The 24,779-nt window shown below is 36.1% G+C and overlaps 1 protein-coding gene across 1 annotated transcript; it reads right to left on the reverse strand.

Moving 5' to 3' along the window:
- Positions 1-3,489: 3,489 nt before the first annotated feature.
- LOC142639556 (uncharacterized) lies at positions 3,490-23,080 on the reverse strand. The gene is made up of 6 exons (XM_075813716.1): positions 22,806-23,080; positions 22,257-22,484; positions 19,269-20,192; positions 17,771-19,052; positions 4,593-4,704; positions 3,490-3,878 (listed from the first exon to the last, which is right to left on the reverse strand). Exons 4-6 carry the CDS (start codon positions 18,776-18,778, stop codon positions 3,490-3,492), a joined length of 1,509 nt encoding a protein of 502 aa, XP_075669831.1. The 5' UTR covers positions 18,779-19,052; positions 19,269-20,192; positions 22,257-22,484; positions 22,806-23,080.
- Positions 23,081-24,779: the final 1,699 nt, after the last annotated feature.

Consider the following 24,779-nt stretch of genomic DNA (forward strand, 5'->3'; position numbering starts at 1 on the left):
AACTGAAGAGTCCAGCTATTGGAGAACACTTCTCATCAAAGCAATGAGGAAGGTCCCTCATTTCAGAACCCCTCTGATAATGAAGAAACAGTTAACCCTACAGCGAACCTTATCTAAGAACCCCCCAAAGAATTGTTCTCAGATACCATCAGTAGGATTAACTTCCACAAATGGCATTCCAAAGTCAGGATTGTCATCAGCAAAGATTTTGAATTCGAGGTCATAACCTTAATTGATTCAGGTGCTGATCTTAATTGCATCCAAGAAGGAATCATTCCCTCCAAATACTTCAAGAAGTCTATGGAGCGATTGAAATTTGCAAATGGTGGAAGAATGCAAATTGAATTCAATCTCCCATAAGTCGAGGTTTGCCAATGACAGATAGGGTCATCTTAGGAAACCCTTTCCTATGTTTGTTATACCCCTTTACCACAGACAGTGAAGGAATTACAGCCAATCCCTTTGGTCAGTCTATCAAGTTTGAGTTCATAAGAAGCCCCGAATCTTGGGAGGTTAGCTCTCTCTAGAAAGCTTCTATAACTCTCAGTACTGTCACCATCCAATCCCTTCCATCTCATAATCAAGCCCAGCACCCTGATTTTTTCATCTCCATCAATGATTCTTTTAACCCCAATCGGTCCCAGTTATCATCATGCATTCATCATGAACATATTTGCATCTCTGCATCCATCAATTTTAAAAACAAAAGGTTTTTTAACAATTATTTGAAAATCCCAAATGATCCAAACCTTTCTTGGCAGGATAGAGAGAGAGCAATATTTAAAACCACTAATAAGTGGACAATGACTTCTTCAGCAGAGAAGAAGAACAAGGGGAAAACACCCGAAAGGGGCTATCCTCAAGACAAAAGACTATCAGTGGGACAGTCTTTTGTAATGCATGAAGGCGCATCCTCTACAAGCCATAGAGGATCGACATCCCTTCAGGAATTTGTCCTAGCAGAGGTGACATATTCTAGTGGTAATATGGCTATTATTTTGCTGGAAGTCTTATCCAGGAAATACCATTTCAAAAATGGAGCCTATACAAATTTACCAGCCTCTATTAAATTCATCCTTGATAACCTTCAAATGGCCTTTACCCAAAACAGTAATAAACTTTTCCAAAGAACCCTCAAAGCAATAGAAATCCACCTAGTAAACCTTGAGGCAGAAAATCTATCCTTCCCTGGTCAACTCTTTGGCAAAGAGGATATCCATTCCATGGATAGAAAGACTATCATAGGCACTGACTATGCTAGACTCAGTCTTAAGACTTAGTCTATCTTAAGAAGTGTTGTTGCCAACTTGCTTCCTGAGATACAAACCAGTAATTTAGGATCCAAGGCAATGTTCGAATCATCTGATGAATGGTTTAAGCATTTCAAAGTCTTGATCACCACTCCTTATCCATATGCAAATTTAGGAAATATAGGTGATAACCCAGTTCAAAATGAGTGGGAGAAATATTTTGGGAGCAGTCTCAAAGTATATGAGCAACAACATCCTTTTCCAGGACTCCTCATAAACTTTGAAGTAGAACTTGACAAGGACCCTAGCTGGTTATCAAAAATGTTCGAATATGGCTTAAGAAAAATGATCAAACTATCAAGCCATGACCAGATCAGCCAGTTTCCACAAATCATTCAACAGGTTGTGAAATAGGTTAAAAGTCCTTTTGTTTCTATCAGATGCTGGAGCACAATCCCACAATGGGAAAGAAACAACTGGATGACAGTCCAACCATCCACTCATCTTGTCCTTATTAATGGCCATACCCACCAAGTGCCCTGGTATGAAAGAGATTCCCACTTATCATATAGTTATCCATACACTCTTGTAGACTATTAGAAAAAGCATTCCACCAATAAAATCCTTGATACTGTGCAAGATTTATGGAGAGACTACCATCATGTTGGTAACACAGGAAGAATTTCTGTTTTCACCAACAAACCTTACTCCGCTGCTATTCCAGATCTCCACAGGGTTGGTTACATTAATCCCAGTCAGTTCATCACAAAAGAACCAAATTATGAGCCATTAATATACTGTGGATTATGCAACCATTATGCCATGTATCACGAGCATAATTGTGACGATGATTCCCAGTGGGATCCCTACAAAGGTATCCATCAGATGCTCTTGATACTGACTAAATTATCATGACCAGCAACTTAGGGTAAGATCCCAATCCGGTTACTATTCAAAAATCAGCACCAGCCACTGATATGAACAGTACCAGCACTCAGCAGATTCCCCGACAAACTACTATTCATCCAACAACGACAGATGAACAGTACTCCGGAAAAGCAAAAGGACAAGTCACTATTCATGAACAGTAAAAGTTACTGTTCACAGACACAATCATTCAGAAACACTATTGCTTTCGGTGGAAAGACTTTTCGCCTCAGTAAAAGCAATTCACCTTCCGTGATTCTAGCAATCTTCAGATAGCATCCAAGGCTCCCTCCAGTCTATATAAGGCAGCCAAGACTCCATTCTGAAGCAGGTCCAATTGTAGCAAATCGCCTCCCTCCCAGGTTCAATTCTAGGAAGAATTCCAGAATACCTCAGAGGTCTTACCCAGCTTTGCCTCCTCTTTACAACCCTTAGCATTGTAATTATATGGCTCCTCTTTACTTTTGTAACACCCTAGCCGGTTTTCACAATTGTAACCCCATGGCCTCAACCGGCCTTTATCTGTATTTTTCGCACATGGCCTCAACCGGCCATAGTTACAGATCCTCTTGCCCTAGCCATGGAAGTTCTGCCACAAGGATGGCAGCCAGAGAAAAACATCAAGTTCTATAAGAGTATCCTCAGCCAGGAAAAGTCAGTTCAAATAGAAAACATCTTCAATAACAGGAACCCCTCAGTAGTCCTTTATCACAAATTTATAATCACAGGCTTCGTCAATTGCCAAGATGGGGGACAACATCCTTTGGAATTAAGGATCCTCAAGAACTACAGATCTCCCTCAGGCTCAGCACTCTATTATAGTTATTATGACTATATTGATGCCTTTGAAAAAGTTCTCTTCATTCAGAATCAGAATTACAACCATTCCTGGTTCTTAATGTTTAGCAGAGACTTCTTCGGTCAGCTTCCCTCTTGGTTTCTCAAATGGTGGGAAATGTTTGGATCAATTCCTCAGATTTTTTCGGAACCTTTACAGGATGCCTTGAGGTACTTTGATTCAAGGTATAAGACTTCAAGCCATCGTTCCCAATTTCTAGTAATTCTGCTTTTTTCCCAAAGGTTCAGAATCCACTGGATTAGCAAGTGGGATTATAAGATTAATACCAATCTCTTGGATAGAGAATTCTCAGTAAAATGGTGGGACAGTCTAAGGATTGAACAAATCATCAACCAAGTCTATAAGGCCTATCCTCCTCCAATCCAGCAACCCATTGCTCACAGAACAAGATCTGCATTGCTGTATGAGATTTTGGTAGAAATCTGAGATATAGTTGAGAGATCCTAAAAATCTCTAAAGCTGGGTTTTATCTAGGATTTCATCTGGAAACTTATCCGCAAACTGGATAGCACTATCTATGGGTTTTATAACACCATGATGAATATCAAAACCTAAGAAACGAACTCTAGTTTGGAAAAGTTTGATCTTGGGGGCTGAAACAACAAGACCATTGAGCTTGATAGTATGGAGGAATGCTCTTAGATATTTCTGATGTTGTTCCAAAGATTTTGAAAAGATGAGTACATCATCGATGTACACAATTGCATGGCTAGAGAAAGGATTAAAGATCTCATTCATGATATTTTGGAATTCAGAAGGTGCATTTTTTAGGCCAAAGGGCATTACATTCCATTCGTAATGTCCAAAGGGTGTGGTGAAGGCTGTCTTATACCTATCAGACTCTGATTTGTATTTGCCAAAATCCACTCTTCATATCAAACTTGCTGAAAACTACTACTTTACTAAGCCTATTGACTAAGTCTCTTTTGTTAGGAATTGGGTACCTTAACCATTCTAAGACTTTGTTAAGGGGCTTGTAGTTGATGACTAATCTAGGAACACCTCTTTCTATCTCAACATTTTTCTGGACATAAAAGGCTGGACAGGACCATGGTGATCTAGACTTTCTGATGATTCCTTTCTTAAGGAGGTCTACTATCTCTGCTCTGCAAGTATCCATGAGTTCTTGGTTCATTTGGATAGGTCGCGCTTTGGTAGGGATATCCTTTTCATTGAAATCTTTGACATATGGGAGAGCTACCTCGTGTAAGTTTTTATGGAGGCAGTAGTGTTTCTGATGATTCCTGGAATCATAGAAGGTGAATTGCTTTTACTGAGGTGAAAACTCTTTCCACCGAAAGCAATAGTGTTTCTGAATGATTGTGTCTGTGAACAGTAACTTTTACTATTCATGAATAGTGACTTGTCCCCTTGCTTTTCCGGAGTATTTTTCATTTGTCGTTGTTGGATGAATAGTAGTCTGTCGGGGAATTTGCTTAGTCCTGGTACTGTTCATGACGTGGGTACTATTCATATCAGTGGCTGGTGCTGATTTTTGAATAGTAACCGGATTGGGATCTTATCCTAAGTTGCTTAATCAGGATGCTTTTAATCACTTTCCAAATTATACCCACTATATGGATCTTGGGAATCCTGAAGAGGATCAATTGGATTGTGATTAACTGATGCTACTGAAGCAGTAGGAGAAACCTGTTCTTCTGATTCTAGCTACTGTGAGTGGGCCATTAGCATATTTCAAGAAATGAGAACCGAGCAAACTTCTACTTCTAGAAGCGCTGCTTGTGCTATTTCAATAAATGAGAAAGAAATTGTTTCTGATGAAGACACAAATTCTGACTCATTACCTTCTGATTCTTTAAAAAATGCTTTTGATCATGGTTTAAGTTTTCCTGAAATTAAAAGATTTGTTGGAAAACCCAATCCTACTTCTTTTACAACAAACTGGTATTCTAAACCTACTCCTCCTGATTTACAGATTGGAGAAAGATCTTCTCAAACTCAATTTTCTGTTTCTGCTGATAAACTTTATGAATGGAATATTGATGGTTTGTCTGAACAAGAAATTATTAACAAAATGGCTCACATGTCTATGGTTGGCATTGCATACATAAACAATCATGACAATCTTGATCATCCTGATATTGTTGATTTGCTTGCTTCTGGTTTTACTAGTTCCCTTCGAGGCTGGTGGGATTCACATCTCACAGAAGAATCTAGAGACTCTATTAAACATGCTATTAAAAGAGATACTGATGGTATGCCCATTTTTTATGAAAATATTAACCGTGGTGTTCCTGATGGTGTCAATACTTTGGTTTACACCATTCTTAAACATTTTGTTGGTACTCCATCTAATATTTCGTCTCGAATTTCTAACTATTTGAATAATTTCAGATGTCCTACTATGTCTGATTACAGATGGTACCAAGATGTATTTACTTCCAGAGTCATGCTCAGAAAAGAATCTATGAAACCTTATTGGAAAGGGAGGTTTATTGACGGACTACCTCCTATCTTTTGCTCATAAGGTAAAAAATGAATTAATTGGTAAAAATGATTCTATTGATTTTGATAATTTAACTTATGGTGATATTTTCAGCACTACTAAAAAACTTGAAATTAATATGTGCAATGATGAAAAATGGTTAAAACAACAGTTAAAAGATAAAAGGAAAGCTAAATATGAAATGGGTAATTTTCGTGAACAATATGGTTTATCTCCTATTGCCCCTTCCAAGCAAAAAGGAAAAAGTAAACATGATAAGGTTTACAAAAGTTATTCCCATAAAAAGCATAAAATATACAGAACCCACTTTGTTAAACCCAATGATTTTTATGCTAAAAACAAATCTGCTTTTCGAAAACATGATAAACAGAGATCAGGTAAAGGTAAATGCTTTAACTGTGGCAAATTTGGCCATTTCAGTAAAGACTGTAACCAAAAGCCTGGTAAGTTAAAAAATAAGTTGAACATGTTAAACATTAATAATAATGAACAAAATGAACTATTTCAAATCCTTGAATCTGCTGCTTCAACTGATTCCTTCGAAGAGGATTTTTCCTCCTCATCTGATTCTGATTATCACTCCCGTAGTGATGTTTCTAAATCCCCTAATATTAAACTTGGTTGTAGAGATTCTTGTTGTAACGTGATTAAATCTGTTAAAATGTTAACCAAAAGTAAAGAGAATGATGATCTATTATTAACAATGATAAGTAAAATTGAAGACCCTAATTTACAGAAAGATTATCTTGACAAGTTTTTGAAAAACTTAACAAAAGAAGATAAGGTTAAAAGACCTAATTCTACGATAAGTTTCTGAAGAAACTCTGAAAAGATTTAATAAAAATAAATCAAAAGATGTAACTGCTAATGATCTTCAACATGAAATAAAAACTGTTAAACAAGAGATAATTCAATTAAAAAATGATGTTAAACTATTAAACACGATAATGATCATCTTAAACAAGAATTGTTAATTATAAAGGTTGATAAAACTATGGATAAACACCAATCTGATGATGATGAGCAAAAAGACGGAGATGAATCTGATCAACAAGCTTCTCCTTCTGGTAATCTTTCTAATCGTACTGTCATTAATTTGATTGATAATCAATTGTCTCTTGTTAAACATATGCTGCCCAAATGGTACACTAAAGTCAAACTTGTTGTTGCTCATGATTATGCTTTTGATGTTGTTGCTATGATTGATTCTAGTGCCAATGTTAATTGTATTCAAGAAGGATTGATCCCTTCTAAATATTTTGAAAAATCTACTGAGAGGTTAGTCTCTGCTAATGGAACTAAAATGAAAATCAAGTATGAATTAAACAATGCTCATGTTTGCCATGATAATGTTTGTTTTAAGATCCCCTCTGTACTTGTTGAAAACATGACTGATAATTTGATTCTTGGTTTGTCTTTTATTAATTGTTTGTATCATTTCCTTACTGAAGATGATGGAATTACTATTGATCCTTTTGGACAGAAAGTAAAATTCAAATTTTGTTCAAAATGTGAAACTCATATTGATAATGCTTTTAATCATGTTAATAAACAACTTAGCATCATTAAACACAAAAATAGCTCTAAGAAAATTGGTGGACAATTCTCTACTAATTTGTTGCCAACAATAACTGCTATTTGTCACAGAGTCTTAATGAATGATAGTTATCCCGACAGTATTGATGTCTTTCCTGTTGACTTGCATGATGACAAAAACTCTAGTGAAAAGCATATCTTCAATAAAGCTTGTCCTACGGATGCTAAAATTCAAAAAAGCATTCTTTGCACTAGGCTTTTGACCAAGTCTTTGCTTTGGTCCAACCTTGTCCGTAACATGTCTTCCTCCTACCCCAATATTCCAAAAAATAATCATAATCATCCTAACACTTATTGTCCTACACAACTAATATATACACTTTGGCTTTTGAAACATATTTTTCAAAAGTATTTTATTGATAGTATTTACTCTCATTTTTCCAAAAGACATTATATACTATTAACTATGCCCAACTGGCTTACCATCTTCTCCCCTACTTGGCAAGAGAAAGTAAGATTTAATACTACCACTACTAAGTGGAATATTATGACTTCTTCAGCAGAGAAGAGAGACAAGGGGAAAGCACCTGCACAGGACTTTCCTCAAGAAGAAAGGTTCCCAGCAGGACACCCTTTTGTAATGCATGAAGGCGCATCTTCTGGAGTAAAATCCAGTAATGCAACATCCCTTCAGGAATTTGTCCCGGCAGAGGTGACATATTCCAGTGGTGATATCATTTTAACCTTACAAGAAGTATTGAACAAAGATTTGCAATTCCATAATGGAATCTATAGTGAATTACCAGATTCCATTAAATTCATTCTTGACAACCTTCAAGCTTCCCATTCTTCAAACCACCACAAACTATTTGACAAAACCATGAGAGCACTTGAAATTCACCTTGTTAACCTTACCACCCAAATTGTTGACCCCACTACTGAAGATGGTTCCTCTCCTGACCAACTCTTTAATTACCTTGTTAACTCTCAAAACCATTATGATGAATCAAATCTGATTAGTCAACTCTTTGGCAAAGAGGAAATCCATTCAATGGATAGAAAGACTATAATGGGTACTGATTTTGCTAGATTGAGTCCAAAAAACCAATCTTTGCTTAAAAGTGCTGTTGCCAACTTGCCTCTAGAAGTACAATCTTGTATTTTTGAAAGCAAGGCTATGACTAAAGAGCTTGATCTTTGGTTAAAATATTTCAAAACCCTTGTTTCAGTTGCTCCTACCATTGCTGAACCTGATGGCCCCAATAAAGGCTACATGAAAAAGAAATGGGGAAAATACTTTGGGAGCAGCCTCAAAGTACATGAAAAAACCCATCCTTTCCCTAGCCTTTTGATTAATTATGAAGATGGTTCTGATAATGATCCCTTCTGGCTTTCTTAAATGTTTGAATTTGGTTTCGTCAGACTCATCAAATTAACAAGTCATGATCAAATTAACCAATTCCCTGATATTATCCAAAGGGCTGTTGCAGATGTTGCAGTAACCCCTTATGTTTCCATCCGATGTTGGAGTACTTTGCCCAAATGGGAAAAGAATAATTGGATGAATGTTCAACCTTCCAAGCATCTTGTTTTAATCAATGGATATACTCACCAAGGCCAATGGTATGAAGGAAATGCTTATGTTTCACATAGGCATCCCTATGCTCTTGCTGAATGTTGGAGCAGTTACTTTAATAATCGAATTCTTGATGTCTCTGAAGAATTATGGAAAGACTACCATTTCTTTGGTTGTACAGACAGAATTTCTATTTTTGTTAACAAACCTTTTGCCTCTGCAGTCCGACACTTACAATGGACAGAACATGATGACCCAAGAATATTTCTCACAAGAGATCCTATTTACGAACCATTAATGTATTGTGGTTTCTATAACCAATATTTAACTTATCATGAACATAAATGCAATGATGATCCACCATGGGATCCTTGTCCCGAATGAGAACCTGATGAAGGATACTCTACTTAATTCTCTTCTGGCCGACACAATGGCTTCCGATGTTACAATATTCACTCGTTACTATTTGCCGAAAATGCTTTCCTAATAATAATGATTCCTTGTTGACAAACCATTTTGGCACCACCACTACGTACCAATACTGCTGCAGCTTTCCTCTATTGTTGACTTTCCAAGATGAGGATTTTTTCCCAAAGAAAAAAGTTATTTTTCTGCTACTTTCATAATTGCTGATATTTTGGGCACAACATGCCAAATTACTTTCGGCTCTAAAACCAAGCTGATTCCTTCCGGATTTAAGACTACTGTTTCTCCTGTTACCCCTCACGGGTCCTGATATGAATAGTAAAATATCACTATGCACTTTGTACTATTCACTACTTTATTTACCTATATAAGGGGGGTTGTCCATTCTTGAAAAACTCAGAATCTTTTCTAGGATTTCCCTTAGAACTCTCTAGGACTTCCTTAGATCAAGAAATCTCACTGATTACACAAAGCTCGTAACTAGAACTAGGACTAGCTTTCAAGCCTTGTATCTGTTTACCCAACCTGTTGATCACTGTAATCTTGTTGCTACTACTACTGTAAGTATTTTGATGTATATTCAATAAACAATTCTGTTTTCGATACTTTGAATTATTTTGATATAACAACTCCTTGGCTGGTTCTACCGCCTTACTTTCAATTATAATTTACTTTGAATTATTCCACATATCTGTTATCTGTTGTGCTTCCGCCTTCTGCGCTGTCGTCCTTCCCCCTTTATGGGATGACCCAAGAATATTTCTCACAAAAGATCCTATTTACGAACCATTAATGTATTGTGGTTTCTGTAACCAATATTCAACTTATCATGAACATGAATGCAATGATGATCCACCATGGGATCCTTGTCCCGAATGGGAACCTGATGAAGGATACTCTACTTAATTCACTTCTGGCCGACACAATGGCTTCCGATGTTACAATATTCACTCGTTACTATTTGCCGAAAATGCTTTCTAGATAATAATGATTCCTTGTTGACAAACCATTTTGGCACCACCACTATGTACCAACACTGCTGCAGCTTTCCTCTATTGTTGACTTTCCAAGATGAGGATTTTTTCATCAGCAATTTTGAAAGGGGAGGCTTTCACCTCAGTGCTTTCTTTATCATTTTTGCAGGTAATCAAAACAGTTTCAAGGGGTGGATGACTGGTTTTAACAACACTTTTATCATGTTTAACAAAAGCAGATTTTTTTTATTACGTTCAAGTAATAATTCTCAAGATAGTCAAAAAACAAAATATGTTGTTTTAACAAATTCATTTTTTCTCTCCATTTCCTTTTGATTCTGTCTTTTTCAGACTGAGAAAAAGTACTTTGGTAATACTTTCTTTTATCATGGTTTGCTTTAGAAAAGAATTCATTACTTAAAGCAACCATATCAATTTGAAAAGCAGGAGTTTCACAATCCATATCCATCAAATATATCACACGCAGATGTTTAAAAGGAGGAGGAGGTTCAATAGGTGGAAAATCAGATCCAGAAGGAGCCTCAGATTTTGCATCTTCTTCTTCGTCTTGATCATCTTTTGAGAGAAACTCAGGTTTAGTTGAATAATAAGTATTGCTAACCTGGGAATTGTTGCTAGCAACTCCTTTTAACTTTACATCAAGTGGTTCAAAATTCTTTTTTAAAAACTCATCAACATCAGTATTTCTTTTAACAAAGCTTTCAGATCCAGCAAAGGACTTTCTTCCTTCATTGATTCTCAAAGGTTTGTTAGTAGGAAAATATTTGGTATCATCAAAAAATATTTTAACAGTTCCATCAGTATATTGTGCAATTTTAGTAAGATCAAGTTCATCAAAAACAGGTTTAACAGGAGTTGCCACTTGTTCCAAAGTCCATTCTCTGGGAAGAGTAATATCTTCCCATTGAATCATTTTAGGGACTTGGATTTTAGCATCAGGGGTGGAACATTGAATCAACATAGTTTTTCCAGCAGGATCACGTCCTCTAGACCGAGGAGTTAGCTGGGAATCAAGCAATCTATAAAAAATTCGGTAAATAAGAGTAAAAGGTCTACTACCATCATCCATATCATAACTAGAAGTCAATATATTCAAAGGTAGGGCTTTAATAATATTAGGATCATCAAGAGCAAGAGCAAGATCAGGATAACAATCAAAGTAAACAGGACCATCATACAGTAATCATGCCAAGAATGCTATCATTAAATTTCTTAAATCTAGCATCACGTAAACACATAAGCACAGAAGCATCAATTCCTTTTCTTGTTAAAGGTTTAATAGCAACTTGAACCAAACCAATGTGTAAATATTTAAGATTTTTCTTGGATAAAAACTCATTAATATTTTTCTTGGAAAATAAACAACATTTTTCATGAGTTTTAGAAATAGAAAAGGTTTGTTCAACAGTTCTAGCTCTATATTCAGATAAAATACTTTTTTCAGTCCAGTTAAGATCATAAACAGATTTAGTAGAAATCTTAGAAATATTCCATTTTCTAAAATCTGGGTACTCACTTTCTCCAACAGTGAGGTCTTCTTCATTCACAATATCAGGAGGACAACCAGTCCTAGAGCTAACAGAGGAGTCGGATCTCCACATCTATCAATATCTATCTTAGTTATAACACTCAATTATCATGTTTTTCTCACAATCGTTGCATTTCGTAACACATACCGTTCATTAACCCTATTCCTCTCACGCCCTCACGCTCTCCTGGCTTCACGGGCCTTACTGTTTGGATCTTGGACTTTTTATAATGGCGGTGGCGCCAACGACGGCAAGATCAACACAACAACGAAGTATCACAAGGCCAGGCAAACACAGACAGAATATGAAAGACTCAACAACACTATCGGCCAAGGAAAGAATGGCTCTAATACCATAAAGGGGGAAAGACGACAGCGCAGAAGGCGGAAGCACAACAGATAACAGATATGTGGAATAATTCAAAGTAAATTATAATTGAAAGTAAGGAGGTAGAACCAGCCAAGCAGTTGTTATATCAAAATAATTCAAAGTATCGAAAACAGAATTGTTTATTGAATATACATCAAAATACTTACAGTAGTAGTAGCAACAAGATTACAGTGATCAACAAGTTGGGTAAATAGATACAAGGCTTGAAAGCTAGTCCTGGTTCTAGTTACAAGCTTTGTGTAATCAGTGAGATTTCTTGATCTAAGGAAGTCCTAGAGAGTTCTAAGGGAAATCTTAGAAAAGATTCTGAGTTTTTCAATAAGGGGCAACCCCCTTATATAGGTAAATAAAGTAGTGAATAGTACAAAGTGAATAGTGACATTTTACTATTAATATCAGGACCCGTGAGGGGTAACAGGAGCAACAGTAGTCTTAAATCCGGAAGGAATCAGCTTGGTTTTAGAGCCGAAAGTAATTTGGCATGTTGTGCCCAAAATATCAGCAATTATGAAAGTAGCAAAAAAATAGCTTTTTTCTTTGGGAAAAAATCCTCATCTTGGAAAGTCAATAATAGAGGAAAGCTGCAGCAGTGTTGGTACGTAGTGGTGGTGCCAAAATGGTTTGTCAACAAGGAATCATTATTATCAGGAAAGCATTTTCGGCAAATAGTAACGAGTGAATATTGTAACATCGAAAGCCATTGTGTCAGCCAGAAGTGAATTAAGTAGAGTATCCTTCATCAGGTTCCCATTCGGGACAAGGATCCCATGGTGGATCATCATTGCATTCATGTTCACGATAAGTTGAATATTGGTTACAGAAACAACAATACATTAATGGTTCGTAAATAGGATCTCTTGTGAGAAATATTCTTGGGTCATCATGTTCTGTCCATTGTAAGTGTCGGACCGCAGAGGCAAAAGGTTTGTTAACAAAAACAGAAATTCTGTCTATACAACCAAAGAAATGGTATTCTTTCGATAATTCTTCAGAGACATCAAGAATTTGATTATTAAAGTAACTGCTCCAACATTCAGTAAGAGCATAGGGACGCCTATGTGAAACATAAGCATTTCCTTCATACCATTGGCCTTGGTGAGTATATCCATTGATTAAAACAAGATGCTTGGAAGGTTGAACATTCATCCAATTATTCTTTTCCCATTTGGGCAAAGTACTCCAACATCGGATGGAAACATAAGGGGTTACTGCAACATCTGCAACAGCCCTTTGGATAATATCAGGGAATTGGTTAATTTGATCATGACTTGTTAATTTGATGAGTCTGACGAAACCAAATTCAAACATTTGAGAAAGCCAGAAGGGATCATTATCAGAACCATCTTCATAATTAATCAAAAGGCCAGGGAAAGGATGGGTTTTTTCATGTACTCTGAGGCTGCTCCCAAAGTATTTTCCCCATTTCTTTTTCATGTAGCCTTTATTGGGGCCATCAGGTTCGACAATGGTAGGAGCAACTGAAACAAGGGTTTTGAAATATTTTAACCAAAGATCAAGCTCTTTAGTCATAGCCTTGCTTTCAAAAATACAAGATTGTACTTTTGGAGGCAAGTTGGCAACAGCACTTTTAAGCAAAGATTGGTTTTTTGGACTCAATCTAGCAAAATTAGTACCTATTATAGTCTTTCTATCCATTGAATGGATTTCCTCTTTGCCAAAGAGTTGACTAATCAGATTTGATTCATCATAATGGTTTTGAGAGTTAACAAGGTAATTAAAGAGTTGGTCAGGAGAGGAACCATCTTTAGTAGTGGGGTCAACAATTTGGGTGGTAAGGTTAACAAGGTGAATTTCAAGTGCTCTCATGGTTTTGTCAAATAGTTTGTGGTGGTTTGAAGAATGGGAAGCTTGAAGGTTGTCAAGAATGAATTTAATGGAATCTGGTAATTCACTATAGATTCCATTATGGAATTGCAAATCTTTGTTCAATACTTCTTGTAAGGTTAAAATGATATCACCACTGGAATATGTCACCTCTGCCGGGACAAATTCCTGAAGGGATGTTGCATTACTGGATTTTACTCCAGAAGATGCGCCTTCATGCATTACAAAAGGGTGTCCCGCTGGGAACCTTTCGTCTTGAGGAAAGTCCTGTGCAGGTGCTTTCCCCTTGTCTCTCTTCTCTACTGAAGAAGTCATAATATTCCACTTAGTAGTGGTAGTATTAAATCTTACTTTCTCCTGCCAAGTAAGGGAGAAGATGGTAAGCTAGTTGGGCATAGTTAATAGTATATAATGTCTTTTGGAAAAATGAGAGTAAATACTATCAATAAAATTCTTTTGAAAAATATGTTTCAAAAGCCAAAGTGTATATATTAGTTGTGCAGGACAATAAGTGTTAGGATGATTATGATTATTTTTGGGAATATTGGGGTAGGAGGAAGACATGTTACGGACAAGGTTGGACTAAAGCAAAGACTTGGTCAAAAGCCTAGTGCAAAGAATGCTTTTTTGAATTTTAGCATCCGTAGAACAAGCTTTATTGAAGATATGCTTTTCACTAGAGTTTTTGTCATCATGCAAGTCAACAGGAAAGACATCAATACTATCGGGATAACTATCATTCATTAAGACTCTGTGACAAATAGCAGTTATTGTTGGCAACAAATTAGTAGAGAATTGTCCACCAATTTTCTTAGAGCTATTTTTGTGTTTAATGAAGCTAAGATGTTTATTAACAGGATTAAAAGCACTATCAATATGAGTTTCACATTTTGAACAAAATTTGAATTCTACTTTCTGTCCAAAAGGATCAGTAGTAATTCCATCATCTTCAGTAAGGAAAGGATACAAAGAATTAATAAAAGGCAAACCAAGAATCACATTATCAGTCATGTTTTCAACAAGTACAGAGGGGATCTTAAAACAAACATTATCATGGCAAACATTATCATGGCAAACATGAGCATTGTTTAATTCAACTTGATTTTCATTTTAGTTCCATTAGCAAAAACTAACCTCTCAGTAGATTTTTCAAAATATTTAGAAGGGATCAATCCTTCTTGAATACAATTAACATCGGCACCAGAATCAATCATAGCAACAACATCAAAAGCATAATCATGAGTAACAACAATTTTGACTTTAGTGTACCATTTGGGCATGTTTAACAAGAGACAATTGATTATCAATCAAATTAATCAAGGTACGATCAGAAACATTACCAGAAGGAAAAGCTTGTTGATCAGATTCATCTCCGTCTTTTTGCTCATCATCATCAGATTGGTGTTTTTCCATAGTTTTATCAATCTTTAGAATTAACAATTCTTGTTTAAGATGATCATTATCGTGTTTAATAGTTTTAACATCATTTTTTAATTGAATTATCTCTTGTTTAACAGTTTTTATTTCATGTTGAAGATCATTAACAGTTACATCTTTTGATTTATTTTTATTAAATCTTTTCAGAGTTTCTTCAGAATTTATCGTAGAATTAGGTCTTTTAACCTTATCTTCTTTTGTTAAGTTTTTCAAAAACTTGTCAAGATAATCTTTCTGTAAATTAGGGTCTTCAATTTTACTTATCATTGTTAATAATAGATCATCATTCTCTTTACTTTTGGTTAACATTTTAACAGATTTAATCACGTTACAACAAGAATCTCTATAGCCAAGTTTAATATTAGGGGATTTAGAAACATCACTATGGGAGTGATAATCAGAATCAGATGAGGAGGAAAAATCCTCTTCAAAGGAATCAGTTGAAGCAGCAGATTCAAGGATTTGAAATAGTTCATTTTGTTCATTATTATTAATGTTTAACATGTTTAACTTATTTTTTAACTTACCAGGCTTTTGGTTACAGTCTTTACTGAAATGGCCAAATTTGCCACAGTTAAAGCATTTACCTTTACCTGATCTCTGTTTATCATGTTTTCGAAAAGCAGATTTGTTTTTAGCATAAAAATCATTGGGTTTAACAAAGTGGGTTCTGTATCTTTTATGCTTTTTATGGGAATAACTTTTGTAAACCTTATCATGTTTACTTTTTCCTTTTTGCTTGGAAGGGGCAATAGGAGGTAAACCATATTGTTCACAGAAATTACCCACTTCATATTTAGCTTTCTTTTTATCTTTTAACTGTTGTTTTAACCATTTTTCATCATTGCACATATTAATTTCAAGTTTTTTAATAGTGCTAAAAATATCACCATAAGTTAAATTATCAAAATCAATAGAATCATTTTTACCAATTAATTCATTTTTTACCTAATGAGCAAAGATAGGAGGTAGTCCGTCAATAAACCTCCCTTTCCAATAAGGCTTCGTAGAGTCTTTTCTGAGCATGACTCTGGAAGTAAATACATCTTGGTACCATTTGTAATCAGACATAGTAGGACATCTCAAATTATTCAAATAGTCAGAAATTCAAGACGAAATATTAGATGGAGTACCAACAAAATGTTTAAGAATGGTGTAAACCAAAGTATTGACACCATCAAGAACACCACGGTTAATATTTTCATCAAAAATGGACATACCATCAGTATCTCTTTTAATAGCATGTTTAATAGAGTCTCTGGATTCTTCTGTGAGATGTGAATCCCACCAGCCTCGAAGGGAACCAGTAAAACCAGAAGCAAGCAAATCAACAATATCAGGATGATCAAGATTGTCATAACTGTTTATGTATGCAATGCCAACCATAGACATGTGAGCCATTTTGTTAAAAATTTCTTGTTCAAACAAACCATCAATATTCCATTCATAAAGTTTATCAGCAGAAACAGAAAATTGAGTTTGGGAAGATCTTTCTTCAAACTGTAAATCAGGAGTAGGTTTAGAATACCAGTTTTTTGTAAAAGAAGTAGGATTGGGTTTTCCAACAAATCTTTTAATTTCAGGTAAACTTAAACCATGATCAAAAGCATTTTTTAAAGAATCAGAAGGTAATGAGTCAGAATTTGTGTCTTCATCAGAAACAATTTCTTTCTCATTTCTTGAAATCGCACAAGCAGCGCTTCTAGAAGTAGAAGTTTGCTATGTTTTAACTTTTAAATCAGCAAGCATTTTTTCAATCTTTTCAACAGTTGATCCTTGGGAATTAACTAAATCAAAAGTCTTACTCTGAGAAGTTTTAAAATCAATATTTTTTCTTTGACTGGGTAAATCAATCAAAGGCTTTTCAGGCTTTGAAACAGCAGGTTTTTCAACAATTTTTTATTCAATACGGTTAAGTTGTTAACCAATAATATGCAAAGATTCATTAGTAAAATTGTTTTGTTCAATAATGGCAAAAACAAGAGTTTTATCATCAGCAATTTTGAAAGGGGAGGCTTTCACCTCAGTGTTTTCTTTATCATTTTTGCAGGTAATCAAAACAGTTCCAAGGGGTGGATGACTGGATTTAACAACAGTTTTATCAAGTTTAACAAAAGCAGATTTTTTTTATTACATTCAAGTAATTGGTATGAACCTCATTTCTTGAAACATAATAATTCTCAAGATAGTCAAAAAACAAAATATGTTGTTTTAACAAATTCATTTTTTCTCTCCATTTCCTTTTGATTCTGTCTTTTTCAGACTGAGCAAAAGTACTTTGGTAATACTTTCTTTTATCACGGTTTGCTTTAGAAAAGAATTCATTACTTAAAGCAACCATATCAATTTGAAAAGTAGGAGTTTCACAATCCATATCCATCAAATTTATCACACGCAGATGTTTAAAAGGAGGAGGAAGTTCAATAGGTGGAAAATTAGATCCAGAAGGAGCCTCAAATTTTGCATCTTCTTCTTCTTCTTGATCATCTTTTAAGAGAAACTCAGGTTTAGTTGAATAATAAGTATTGCTAACCTGGGAATTGTTGCTAGCAACTCCTTTTAACTTTAAATCAAGTGGTTCAAAATTATTTTTTAAAAACTCATCAACATCAGTATTTCTTTCAACAAAGCTTTCAAATCTAGCAAAGGACTTTCTTCCTACATTGATTCTCAAAGGTTTGTTAGTAGGAAAACATTTGGTATCATCAAAAAATATTTTAACAGTTCCATCAGTATATTGTGCAATTTTAGTAAGATCAAGTTTATCAAAAACAAGTTTAACAGGAGGTGCCACTTGTTCCAAAGTCCATTCTCTGGGAAGAGTAATATCTTCCCATTGAATCATTTTAGGGACTTGGATTTTAGCATCAGGGGTGGAACATTGAATCAACATAGTTTTTCCAGCAGGATCACGTCCTCTAGACCGAGGAGTTAGCTGGGAATCAAGCAATCTATAAAAAATTCGGTAAATAAGAGTAAAAGGTCTATTACCATCATCCATATCATAACCAGAAGTCAATATATTCAAAGTTAAGGCTTTAATAATATTAGGATCATCAAGAGCAAGAGCAAGATCAGGATAACAATCAAAGTAAACAGGACCATCATACAAAGAAGCAGTAATCATGCCAAGAATGCTATCATTAAATTTCTTAAATCTAGCATCACGTAAACACATAAGCATAGAAGCATCAACTCCTTTTCTTGTTAAAGGTTTAATAGCAACTTGAACCAAACCAATGTGTAAATATTTAAGATTTTTCTTGGATAAAAACTCATTAATATTTTTCTTGGAAAATAAACAACATTTTTCATGAGTTTTAGAAATAGAAAAGGTTTGTTCAACAGTTCTAGCTCTATATTCAGAGAAAATACTTTTTTCAGTCCAGTTAAGATCATAAACAGATTTAGTAGAAATCTTAAGAATATTCCATTTTCTAAAATCTGGGTACTCACTTTCTCCAACAGTGAGGTCTTCTTTATTTACAATATCAGGAGGACAACCAGTCCTAGAGCTAACAGAGGAGTCGGATCTCCACATCTATCAATATCTATCTTAGTTATAACACTCAATTATCATGTTTTTCTCACAGTCGTTGCATTTCGTAACACATACCGTTCATCAACCTTATTCCTCTCACGCCCTCATGCTCTCCTGGCTTCATGGGTCTTACTGTTAGGATCTGATACTTTTTACAATGGCGGTGGTGCCAACGACGGCTAGATCAACACGACAACGAAGTATCACAAGGCCAGGCAAACACGGACATAATATGAAAGAATCAACAACGCTATCGGCCAAGGAAAAAATGGCTCTGATACCATAAAGGGGGAAGGACGACAGCTCAGAAGGCGGAAGCACAACAGATAACAGATATGTGGAATAATTCAAAGTAAATTATAATTGAAAGTAAGGCGGTAGAACCAGCCAAGCAGTTGTTATATCAAAATAATTCAAAGTATCGAAAACAGAATTGTTTGTTGAATATACATCAAAATACTTATATATATAAGCCAAGAGATTGGAGTACCTTTGTACTAGGGGTGTCCACGAGTCAATTCGGGTCAGGTTTGTGCCCAACTCGGAACCGACCCGCTCACATTGAGTGGGAGGTTGAATGACTCGTAGCGACCGCCGGCAACCTCGGGTCGAGTCGGATCGGGCTCCGGTGGACAACGGTCGGGTTGGTCGAAGTCGGAGTGAGTTTCAACCTCCAGATCTTCGCCGAATCTTCGCCGAAAATCACCGAATCTTCGCCGAAAATCACCAAATCTTCGCCAGATCTCGCACAATCTTCACTGAATCTTCGCTGGATCTCGCTGAATCTTCGCCCAATCTGTGCGACAACCACGGGATCGATGCAAGAAAGACCAACACAAGCGCAGATTTGAACGAGAACTTCCATCTCATTACCGGATCTTCACCGTATCATCACTGGTCTTCGCTGGATCTGTGTGACAATCACGAGATCGAAGCAAAAAACACCACCTCAAGCCCAGATTTAAGCGAAAACTCCCATCTCATCGCCGGATCTAACCAAAAACTACCAAATCTTCACTGGATCTGAGTGGATCTAGGTAGATCCGGTCTTCTTTCACGAGTTTCATCAGTTGGATCGGGTTCATCGGGTTTTGGAGAAGAAAACCCGCCATCCGACCCGCCTAAATCGGTTTTCCGTGGCAAAGACCCGTCGTCAACTGTCATCGGCGTTGGGTCGGACGGGTTGGCCGGGTGGATCGAGTCTCGGTTGCTGTTGGACACCCCCACTTTGTACTATAAGCAAATCAGTGAGCAACAGAAGAGTCTTTTAAATTGCGAAGAACACACTTTAGGAGCACAAACCACTGGTGATCATATGACGCAAATAAAGAAACAAATCAAATAGACAAAGGCTTCAGAGTTTGATAGTTCTCTCTCTTATTCACGACCTAGATCAGATATATTGTAGAAGAACCTGAAAGCGAATGACATATAGCAAGTTAGCATCGCAATTAGAGAACGACAAGTTCATAGGTGCCTTTTTAATGCCCAATATGAACAAAGATACGAATATGAGAAAGTTGTATGAAAGGGAGAATGAATTACTACTTTAAAAGGAAATTCACGTGGGAAAGAAATATATAATTGACTTTTAAAGAAACAAATAAATAGCCGTAGAAAAAAATGATAGTTCCTCCTAAAATACTTAAATATTTTTTTAAATAATTTTTTTTTATAAACATCAAAAATAAAACAAAACATAAATTCAGTCGCAGAATCCACTCAAAGATCTCACCAGTCCTCTGTCTCTCAAAGAGAAAGCCAAATCTACAAAACTCGAGGATAAGTTTAGAAACAGAGATTGATTGGCTGTTGTCAAATGCTAGCTAGCTGTTGCTTAAAGTAACTTGATAACATACAAGAAAATTTGAAAGTCCAGCAGCTCTTGTACTGTTCATGGAACACGAACAGTGCAAACAAGCTTATAAACAGTAATTTCATTAATAAACAGTAATCGAAATATATATTTTTTTTTTTCAGCAAAATAAGCGGTATCCAAATGTACACTAAAAGCTGCTAAAAAAAATATCTTTTTTTCAACTTAAAAAAACTATTTTGTTTATTTTAACCTTTTATTATACTCTACATCCAATATCAAATATTATTTTTTTATCAATATATTTAAATATTATTTATTTATTTACTTTTTTACTACTTAAGTCTATCTCTTTAACTTTCATTTAAATAATATTTTCTGGTGTTTACTAGTAAAGTGCCATAAATAATTTGAGTTTTGACACTTTTGATGCAGTGTTTTTTTTAGTATTTTTGGTGCTAAAATATGTGAATGCTCCAAAACAAGATTACACGATAATGGATGGTGGAACCGTAGAATTGAAATAACATGAGATTTTCCTTCTTTTGTACTCATATACTCATATCTTCTATTCATTCCCTAGTTCTGTCCTATGAGCTGTGTTCCACTCCATGTACTACTAATAATAAAATGACAACGGGCTTCTTTTTAATTTTTCTTTTATCAACATTAGTTGAGATAACGTCCATGTTTCATCCAAAGATAACGTTGGTAAACTGTGTAAACTCTCCCTCAGGTGACTTTTTGTTTAGATCAATTTTTTTTCCTAGCTTCTTATTGCAGCTAATATGTCAACCATCTCTCAAACAAAAAAGAGAAACCTTTTTCTCTATACGCTTCTGCAATTTTATGTAGCCTAATTTAAGGATTCCATCACGCAAATATTATGAACTCAAATGCATCTTGGGCTCAAATGCTTATTAAATAATATCTTACGCCTTCCAGAATTAATTAGTGAAAGGGGAAGGGGATTACCTGCATCTCGAATATGGGCAGCTTGTAAGGAAGGGGGTGTAGTGTTTAACAAAGGATTAAATGGTCAATTTCCAATTGGGAAGCTGTGAGTGTTTGGGATGATTTCTGGTTGGCTTCAGGCCCTCTTAGGAAACAAATTGAATTCCCCCTAATGGATGGGGAAGGGAACATCTCTGTTAAGGATTTCCTTTCTAATGATATTGGGATTTCCTTTGTTTTACCGGATTACATCATGCAGGAAATTAAAGGGATTCTCCTTGCTTCAAATCCATTGTAGGAAGATTTACACATATGGGATTTTTCTGAGGATGGAAATTTCAAATCCATAGGTGCGATAATATATTAAATCTATGTAAAATGATGATGATAATAATAATAAAATTTGAAAAAATAAGTACCTGTTTGGTTACGTTGTTCTACTAAAGTTGTTTATATTTTTTGAAAAATACGTGTAGATAAAAAAGTGTATGAAAATACGTGTAATATAATTTAAAAACTTGCTTAAGATGTCATTCCAAACGCCCTTAAATCTTTCCAATTTCAACCATATCCATGGCATTCAAAAACTTGGTAACCGCCTAACTGCCTAAGGCAAAAGAGCGAAGGCATATTTGGGCCTCGGATAAGTGGCCGAGACGATAAATTTCTCTTCAGAAAGAGATATAAAAGCCAAGAGAATGGGGGTACCTTTGTATATCTGTAAGCAAATCAGTGAGCTACAGAAGAGTCTTTTAACTGTGAACACATGCACTTTGGCCGAGACGACGGCTACTATTCAGCAACAATCACACTTCGGGAGCACAAACCACTGGTGATCATATGACGCAAATAAAGAAACAAATCAAATAGACAAAGCCTCAGAGTTTGATAGTTCTCTATCATTCACGACCTTGATCAGATATTTTGTAGAATAACCTGAAAGCGAAGGACATACAGCTAGTTAGCAACGCAATTAGAGAACGACAAGCTCCTGGGTGTCTTTTAAAGCCCAATATGAACAAAGATACGAATATGAGAAAGTTGTATTGTATGAAAGGGATAATAAATTACTACTTTAAAAGGAAAATCACGTGGAAGAGAGAGATAATTAGCTTTAAAAGAAACAAATAAATAGACGTAGAAAGAAATGGTAGAGTTCCTCCTAATATACTTAAAATCTTTCTTTTTTTAATTAAAAAAATTATAAACATAAATAAATAAATAAATTCAGACGCACAATCCAGTCAAAGATCTTACCAGTCCTCTATCTCTCTCTCGAAAAGAAAGCCAAATCTACAAATTAGCAACGTTTAGAAATTAGAGGATAAGTTGATGGGCTATACTTAGACATGCTGTTGCTCCAAGGAACTTGATAACATACAAGAAGAAATCTAGATGATAAAGAAAACACACAGATCAAGCTAAGAAGATAACAACAAAGCAACCCTTCTTGCTAAATGCTAATCTTTTGGAAGAAATTAGAGTGAAGGTAATAATGTAGCATAATAATTGAAGAAGATGAGGAAGGAATCACGTACGTGGACTTGCTTTTCTCTGCTGGACAAGGAAACAAGGAGAAATTATCATTGTGGGGTAACGTTTTTTTGGTAAAGTGGCTTTATAGTCGGTATAGGTCACAAAGTGAAGGGATTGCTTTTGTTTTATTTAGAGTAACTATTCAACATTAATCATGCAAAGGCAATCCATATCCAACTAGCTGAACAATATTACTCATTTACATGGAAATGGTAGTGTAAGTGCACAATTGCGCCTGGACCCCAAAAACACACGTGGGCTCAGGCCCAATGAGCCTTAAACAATAAAATTTGTAGAGTGTGGACTCGCAATCTAGTTTAGTGATACTCGAAACTTGATGAACAAGCTAGAATATTACAGTATTTGCAAGCAACGGACGAATAAGGCAAATGAACCTCCTCGGACGTAGGCCGAGAACGATTTATGTATTATTTCTTTTTTTTTTCTTTCAAAGGTTACAGTTCTTAGTGTTTGTTTAGCCACCCTTTTTCTTTACTCTCTTCCCTCTTTAAATACTTCTTCTTCTTCCCTCTTTATCCACGTGTAACGCAAATCACCCTATTAGACACCTATCCCATCCACCACCCTCTGGAAGTCTTCAAATGATAGCAAGAAGGCTTACTTCTACTATTCAGGGGTCATTTCCCCATTAATGCGGCCAGGGAGGTAGGTGCAGGGTCTTTAATGTGGAGGTAGCAGCCTTTTTCTAAGATATTTCTTTCACTCCGTGGTGTCTAAAGGGTATTTAGATCCCCCTCTTAACCAACAGTTCGTCCAGAACACTGTCTTGATCTTTTTGGCGAATCCCAGGGTCTTCGCGGGTCTTTCCGAGGAGAGGTTCGTCCTCGGACGAATCCTCGGACTCTCGGCCTATGGGCCGACCTACAGCTCTAGAGGCTTTTAGTCTAAAACAAACTAGCGTCCATCAATAAAGCCCAAGGCCCAAATACTTACTTAGGTCCTTTTATTCCCCATAATAGCCCCTCAAAACTTTATTTTTCCTCATCCGAGGAGAAAAATAGAGTTTTGATCCGACCAAAGCTCCTTCCACACATTTCTTAGATCAACACGCGTGTGGAGACCGTTTCGTTCCTAGAAAATGCTGCTTGGCGCTTCGAATTCCAGAATGCGCGCATTTATGACCGCAAGTTACACCCTGTTCCCCACGTTCAACGGTGAGATGAACATCCAACGGCCCGTGTCCCCCCTTAAAAATTTGGGCGGGAAGAATCCAATTTCGAGGCCGCCTCCCGCACGTCATGACGTTTGGAAATCTGTGCCCTCATTCATTTCTTCAGAATTCAATCACATCAGAGCGTCAATCATCATCTTTTCTCTCCAGAAACCCGTGGAACTTCGCATAACTACAAACTTGTAAGTTCTTACTTTCTCTACTCCTTTCTCCTTGGATTCTGTCCCCGGCTTTCTCCTTAACCACTTTCCTCTTGAAACTTGCCATTTCCTTTCTCTTAGATGGGTAGATTTAAGTGCTTAGTTGATACCGCCGCTGGGATGGAAGGCTTTAGGGCCAAGTATCAGATTTCCAGCAACATAGGCTTGAAGTACTGTCCGGCGGAAGCCATAGGTGGTTCTAGGAAGACGGGAGAGGTTATCATCCCTATGATTGCCTTCATAGAAGGTGGGATGACCCTCCCTATGAGAAGCGTAACTAGGGAATACCTTTGCAACCACAGG

Source organism: Castanea sativa, chromosome 6, assembly GCF_040712315.1.
Source record: "Castanea sativa cultivar Marrone di Chiusa Pesio chromosome 6, ASM4071231v1".
Classification (NCBI taxonomy): domain Eukaryota; kingdom Viridiplantae; phylum Streptophyta; class Magnoliopsida; order Fagales; family Fagaceae; genus Castanea; species Castanea sativa.